The following is a 7,639-nucleotide window of genomic DNA, read 5'->3' on the forward strand; positions in this document are numbered from 1 at the left end:
AGGGCAGAGCATGGACATTTTTGTTTGATTAAACGTGAGGGAACTGTCCCATTTCTTTTATTCCAATGCAGCCACACTGAAATACTTTTCCTGCGCAGCGTCTACTATGCATTGCGGTATCTCAAGCTGTCTGTAGAATAATGGGATGCGCTAGCGCAAAGAAACAAAAGGGAATTCATTGCATATTCTGTACAGTAAGCCATCTAGCCGATACACGAAAATGCAGCGTGCTGAAGGAATAGTCGGGGGAAATCAGTCGGCTCCTCACGGCACAACTTCAGGCGAGTACTTTGCACTGTACTGGACACTTATGCCTAGTTGTTTGTGGGTGAAGTCCCATTACAGAACATTATACATGTGCCAACATGGAGCCATGAGAAGCATGCTACTCGCTAAAACGCTGTTTTGGCTTTAGAAGCAAGACTTCATATCGGACAAAGCTTTCTCAACAGTTTTCTCTTGAAACTTTGTGGTCCCTGAAGTAAGAATTCTATACAGTTCATGTTACGCTGCCCATCGACTGTTACCCCAAGCGCACTACTATCCATGCGCCCAAGATAGGCAGTAGCCTACCCGCGCAATCTTTCAAACCGTATTGAGTATGTTCACAGTCAGTTCCGCAACTTTTGTGGATGTGCTTGGGCCAAGCACTGAAGGTCTCCTTCCTATCTCTCTTTGTCCAACAGGTACAACAGCTGCCGCAAGAAGACCATGGGCATGGTGTGTGAGATTGGGCTGAGGCGGCGCACGTACCACGTGTTGAGTGGGTCGGTGCTGGCTGTCTGGGCCAAGGTGGAGAGCGTGCTGAGCTCAGTTCATGGCCACCACAATTCCTCCAAACTACAGGTGGTGCGCCTCAAGACTGAGGACAACTTGCGCATCGTCGGTGAGTGCCCTTGCAGAGCGGCACAGCAGCTTTGTGTTATAAAGGACTGCTGTAGTACTTGCATACGGGCAGAAATGTGGACGCGTATGAAAAGGGTTCCACTTAAATTGAGGATGACGCAGCGAGTCATCAAAAGGAAAATGGTAGGTGATAAGAATAGAGCAGAGTGAATCAGGGAACCAAACGGGTGTTAAGGACATCTTAGTTGAAATGAAGGAAAAGAAATCAGCATGGGCACGGCATGTAGCGCGAAGGCAAGATAAATGCCGGTCATTAAGAGTAACAGACAGGATTCCACGAGAAGGCAAGTGTGCAAAGGGGTGGCAAAACTTAGGTGGGCAGATGTAAAGAAGTTTGCGGGGACAACATGGCCTCAGCAAGCACAGGACCGGGTTAATTGAAACATAAGAGAGGCCTTTTCCCTGCAGTGGGCATAGCCTGGCTTATGATGGAGTGTTGTAAAGGGAGAGTCATGGAAAGGTAAAAGGTAGTGTCAAAATGAGCAACTGTGTATGATTCGAACCATTTTGTCTTGCACAGGTACCATTATTCCAAGCAACTGCGTCGCCCCACTGGTAAATGTTCTCTCTCAAGACGCCGAGAAGACCAACTCTGAGACCTTTTGAGGCTGGGCCTGCTGTCTACGTGCGAGTGTGCCACCGGCCCGCGCTATGTTGTCAGTAGGACGGCGTTCTCGTCGTGCCTGGCAGTGGTGTTGGCAGCCAGGAAGGTTCTCTTCCTCCGTGGACTCCCTCTTCTCTGTGTCTTCGTCGGGTGTCTTGACTTCTCATGCATATATGTCACAGTGCCGCTCTCCTCTTGCTATACAGTCCTCGATACCCGTGATGTCAGTAGGGACGTTGCTTCTCCATTTTATCGCTATCTCTCTCTCTCCTCTTTATCTCTGTTCTTTTTTTGTTGTTGATTTTTTTTTATTTGTTGAAAGTGAAGGAAGAAGGTCTACTGCAAGAACCAAACCAACGCATTACAAAAAAAAAAAAAAAAACGGGCTAGGAATGATGTTTCAATTTTTCTCGCCCTCCTCTTGCGTCCCGAGAGAGGGGAAAGTTTAGTGAGAGAGGATGTTGAAAAAAAAATATGTGGAAGTCTCTTGTGTGTGTGTCGTATGATGAAAGAAAATGTATGTAGGAATGTGTATGTATGTATCATGATCGCTTCCCCTTATATAGGAGAAGAACACAAAAGAAAGGACAGCTTTTGTAGATAATTCTCTCACCATTTCCTCTTTCTTTTTGTACTCACTGCCCTTTTTTTTTAAATTCTTGTTGCTGTTCTTTCTCACGTTGCCGAGTGGCACCCTGTCAGGCATTTTTTTTTTTCCCTACCCATGTGTTGTTACAGAACCATTCGTTGTTGTATGTCACACATCATTTTGGAGAACGTTAAAAAAGAAAAAAAAAGAGCAATCGTTCCCAAGTACACCCATCTCATTTAGCACACAGCACCCCATGCATTTCAGGTCTTTCCACCTTATCTGTCCCTTTCATAATCCTCCGCTCTGAAAAATGCCACTTTGTTCCGATCAGCCGGATTTGGCATAAATGTCATGCAGTACTCAGTTTAGTCAGACCAAGTCGTGTTTCCCACTCCCGAGACAGTATAATTGCGTAACAGTGATGGGAAGGCAAGCTGGCAGGTGGCCATGTGTTTAGTGAAGCATGTTTCGTAACTATTTATTACTCTATAGCTCTTGCAAGAGGACATTGTTTACAGCTGTGTTTACTGGCAGTAAAACAGTGATGCTTCTTAGTCCTCCTCGTCCTACGACTCAATTTGGAAACTCTTGCTGAATGCTTCAGTCAGAAATGGCATAGTGATCAAGTTCATTTCTAAATTAACATGCGATTCTACCATTCCCATGGAAATGACTCTGAGGACTCGAAAAGTTCTGAAATAAAAACGACAATGCAAACCCCTCTAGATTGTCTTATTGCTCTGATTTTATGCGCTGGCACACTGCCTGCCACTTCCAAAACCAGTCTCTTGTGCTTCGCGAAAATGGGTATGTGAAAATAGATATGTGAAATCTCGCTTGCCAAAAGTAACTGAACGCAGATAATCCGTGAACCATGAGAACGACATTTTGGCTGCAATGTAGGTGCCATTGGTAACAACTTTGAATTACGTCCAAACCCAGATATATGGAATTATTTGCTATTGGGGGGCGAGGTGTTACGGAGTCTGCCTCTATTGGGCATGCCTCTCGTGTGCTAGGTAGGATAACGCCGGCTCACTCCTCATAGGTTTTGGCTGTCGGCGCTCTACAAAAACGCCACGTGGAAGCCCTCCTGGGTATTCCTGTGAATACTTATGAAATGAGGAAAGTTTCGACAGTCAAAATGATAATCTTGGACAAAAAGAAGCACAGAATTGTTTGCAGGCGCTGTTTTGTTTACGGAATATGTACAGTGAGCGCATACTCTGCGTGATCGCTGCGATGGTGTATCTCCAAACAAGCTTCTTGCACGAAAGGCAGGCAATCCCTGAGGACGAATTATGCAACATACTCTTACATTGGTCTGTCTATATAAATAAATAGGGCGTACCACAATGAAGCCTCAATTAAGTGATCACATAGCCACAGCGTATTGAGCATTTATATCTATACACAAGTAACCGTTGGATATTAACAAAGCTTTTCAAAACTGATTTTATAAAAGCTATGGAAATTGGTGCCTACGGCGGCTTGTGCGAGCCGTCGGCAAAATTAATTTTTTTAAAGACGATATTTCTTGCAAGTTCTTCGACGTTTCATTATCATAATTGCTAAAGTGGTGTCTCACACTATGCATTCATCTATCTCCTCCGCAAGCAATTCCCCGCTGCTTTTCTTTTTTAACCTGATACATCGATTGGTTGGTGCTTAACAAACAGCGTATGCCATGCGGCGTAGACCATAATGTTAATGTGCAACATTTTTTGGTAAGTTCCCCAGCAATTATGGTGGCAAAATCGTCTAAACGCAAAAGGCGTGGCACCTTTCTGCCAAGAATACATACGGCTCCGTAGAAAATAAAGTTGGGATGGGCCAGCTTGAATTTGGGAGTGAACCTAATTTTGCGGTCGATATGCAAGTGGGCAACATATGGGCCAGCTTGCAGGAGAGCGGCGTCATTAGCTGGCCAGCGTACTTGGGCGAGAGTCTCAGCGAGTGCTTTCTGCTACTCGCCGAACAATGCAGCCCTATGCCGAAGCAGAAATCTTCCTTGCAGAAGTGCTGGCTGCATGCGCGTGTTGTAGCCGATGGCTGTTCACCATTTGTAAGTTTCAAAATCCAAGCTTCACGCAGCTTCTTACCCTGACGACACGTGTGAAGGCCGACACCGGCCTCCGTTGCGTATGTCCTGCACTGCAGCACCAAGTACTGGCCTACCGTATAAGATGTCTTCAAAAAGCGGCTGCATATTGCAATGCTTTCAAGTGTTGTCAAGCGCACAGCCGAAGCGGGAAAACTTCCCGTTTAATCAGAATTGCAGTGTAGGTGGTATTAAAATTTAGTGTTTAGCGCATGTTGGTGCCTTGCGAAGCAGACGACGCTGCTGCTGATCTTGCTTAGCATGTCATGCCCACAGTGGCGCCAGCTTTTTTCCAGTGGTGGGCCTCGCGCCCAATATTGAACAGTCCTCTTAATGCAGCAATGTATGTGCATCACTCCCGTTCACGTCAACATTCGCTATTTTGAACACTGCAGAGTGGGGCCCACCCCACTGGGCCACATCTTGGGAGCTGCATCTTGCTCTAGACATGTTGTAGTATAATGCTGCAATGAACCTCAATAACACAAACAAACTTCCAAATTTTGATCACAACAATTGTAGATTTACTTCAAATTGTACACCTTATTCTCAGTGCACAGTTACCCAGCCCAGTCAGATGGGAAACTTGTACCAACCTGCGGAAGATTTGTCAAGTCGGATGGAATGAGGTGACGTTGTGATTTAAATGTAAGAAGTAATTAAACTAAACTTTTAAATTAAAAAATGTAAAAAAGGTATTTATATAGAAGTGCCACCAGTTAAAAGTTTAAGAAGATTTTGCTTACAGGCTCTTTTGCCTACCTCCAAAGGCTTTTGAAGGCTGTTTTGCTGTCGGTCAATGCTTTGCTAGCTCGCAGTTGGTTGGTTGGTCAAACTTTATTCAAAGACCCCTGACAGCGAAATTTTTGTTAGCGACTTTTTACTGTCATTTGTAGCTTTGTGTCTGGTAATCCCAAAAAATAATCACACATGCTCTAACGTATCATATGCTAGCGTCGTTAATTGCGACCAATTTTATGTTACTTTGAAACGCCCACCTAAAACCATAAGAAAGTAGTGTCCCCAAGCGAGAAAGCGCCTAAGATCACATGCACTCAAGCTTTGGTGTATAGTTGAAAGTGCGGTAAAGAATGAAACATTTTGGGTGCTATGTTAAGCCTGTTAAGAACAAGTCCCCTCGGGAAAAAGAAAAAGCATTCCTGGCCTAAGCAGCCGGAACTACCTTGAGAGCAGCCAGACAACAGAGCAAGGGGAGTGAGGAAGAATAGCCCTCAGTCAGGTGCCAGTCGTGGTATTGTGTGTGCACCACAAGTATTCTGTGACGTCGACAATACTTGCTTTACTCGAACGTCACACAGGGCCTCAATCTACGTCATACCAGTGGCCATGTCGTGAGGTGCTGCCAACTCCAGATGAGCGCTCACGCTTACCTTAAAACCAAATGAAAATATCTTGAGATAACATCCACCACTAATAATCGGTGATAAGTGTCCATGTATACAAGACAATCAAACAACACGAACATATTGAGGTTTCAATTTTGGTGTTGGGGGTTTAAGAGTCCTGAGAGACTCGACTAGTGCGCTGTGGGCTCCTTCCACGTTGAGACGGCCTGCGCGTCGCATGCGGGTTTTCTGGACGGTCCAAAGCTGATCCCTGTTGTTGGGGCTTCTGATGGCGGAGCACCACTTGGCATGGTTGGCTTGATCGCTGCCCATTAACGAGGGGCATCGCCAGAGCATGTGCTCTAAATTAGCTACCTCCCCGAAGAAGTGCTGTGAAATCTCATTGTATGTGGTGGGCTGATCTCTCTTCTCCAATGTCGTGGGCTAGGGTGAAGATACAAAACTGGCACGTTTAAAGAAAGCCCATGTGGCCATTTGTTTGCAATTGTATTTGATGAACTGAAATTCCTTTGTTTCAGACGTTCAAGTTTGCATTAGAATGTTTAACTGGGCAAGTTGGTGTGATTCCATCTTGAATGAATAAACCGCGCAAAAGAACGAGGACGAACAGAAGAAACAAGAACAAAAACAAGAAGAAACTAGAACAGCGCCGTAGTCTGTTGTTTCTTCTGTTCGTCCTCGTTCTTTCGCGCGTTTTATTCATTCAAGATGGAACAAGTTTAAGTGCTATTACGAGTCCTGCAGAGCTTTCTTCGAGGAATTCAAATCCTGTGGCCCATGGGGGCAATGTGTAGCTGTTTCCCGCAAGTCACCCACACCGCTTATATAATTCATAATTATACGCTAGTTTCTAGCGGATCGCTGCGTGTGTAGACCAACAAAAAAGAATGTATGGCAACTCCACTTCTGTGAAACCTGAGGAAGTGCATAGTGATTCCTGTTCGTTGAGTTCTCACTGCTCCGTTTACCAAAGCGTCGATGATGCCAATGTTTGAGGTAGGCATGCAGGGTTTCCCACCTCGAAACGGCTATAAACGTCTTGCTCTGCAAGAAGACCTAAAATAGACATTTTTTAAAATATGACCTTTGCGCCTCAAATGTGTCGGCACACTGTTGATAAGAATTTTCAACAGCTACGGCATCGCCAGAGTCTATTCTGCGAAACAAGTTAACAACGTCTACTTCGAGATATTTCTCGGACATTTTGTCTGAAAGTGCCAGCGCACGATGACTACCTCAGTGATCCTTGGGATGTTTTGTCAAGAAGTGCCAAAAATGTCAAAACGGCAAATGCTGCAGACAACGAAACACTGAAAAATAAATTATTTCACACCGCAACACGAGTATACCTTTAGATATATTACTATCAACAGTTGGGTAAGTATTCGCAATGCCCATAGATACTTAGCCTCAAGTTTTGCTTTCGGGTGCACTTAGGTCATTATTCAGGTTACCGGGCAACATTGACTGTTTGGAACTTTATGGGGTTCAACCTAGTCCTTTCAGCAAACTCCTGGAATACGACCACTAGCAGCAGTGAAGTAGGACGTGCCGGCCAGCATACGCAACCATGCTGACGTAGTGTCAGCGGTTGGTGAATTCGAAACCACATAGAGCCGTCAGGGGAAAGGAGAGAAGAGCAAAAGAAGACAGAAAAATTTGATGTGCACGCAGCTTTTGTTTTGTTTGTAATTTGCATTTTAAGGTGTAAACCGCTAGGGGAGAAATTGGCTCTATGCGATTCGACCCAGTCAGTAGGAAGCACCCCCTCCCATTTGGTCTTTTAGCGGTCTGGCTATCTGCCCCTGCTCTGCCCTTATCAGTAATGCCAAAAAACGAGTGTGTTGGTTCGACAGTGGACACTTGACTCACCATGCTACACAACAAAAGAAGAGACCATGTTCTGCGAACCGTGCGGGACATAGGGCCATTGCACAGCTATGTTCAACTGTAGGCACCTTTGTGCCATCATAAACAACACTCTTTTTTTCTTGTCGTAGATACAGGTCGTGCACGTCTTTGTTCAGAAATATTTGCATTTATTTAAAAATTTATTGTCCCTACATTTA

General features: G+C 45.0%; 1 protein-coding gene across 1 annotated transcript in view; it reads left to right on the top strand.

Moving 5' to 3' along the window:
• Positions 1-2,821, top strand: part of LOC119390240 (protein strawberry notch homolog 1) — a 39,549-nt gene extending 36,728 nt beyond the window's left edge. Inside the window, exons 25-26 of the mRNA XM_037657811.2 lie at positions 687-886; positions 1,427-2,821. Of these exons, the coding sequence (XP_037513739.1) occupies positions 687-886; positions 1,427-1,512 (286 nt within the window). The 3' untranslated portion in view covers positions 1,513-2,821. The remainder of the gene's footprint in view (positions 1-686; positions 887-1,426) is intronic.
• Positions 2,822-7,639: the final 4,818 nt, after the last annotated feature.

The sequence above is a fragment of the Rhipicephalus sanguineus genome, chromosome 4 (assembly GCF_013339695.2).
Source record: "Rhipicephalus sanguineus isolate Rsan-2018 chromosome 4, BIME_Rsan_1.4, whole genome shotgun sequence".
NCBI lineage: Eukaryota > Metazoa > Arthropoda > Arachnida > Ixodida > Ixodidae > Rhipicephalus > Rhipicephalus sanguineus.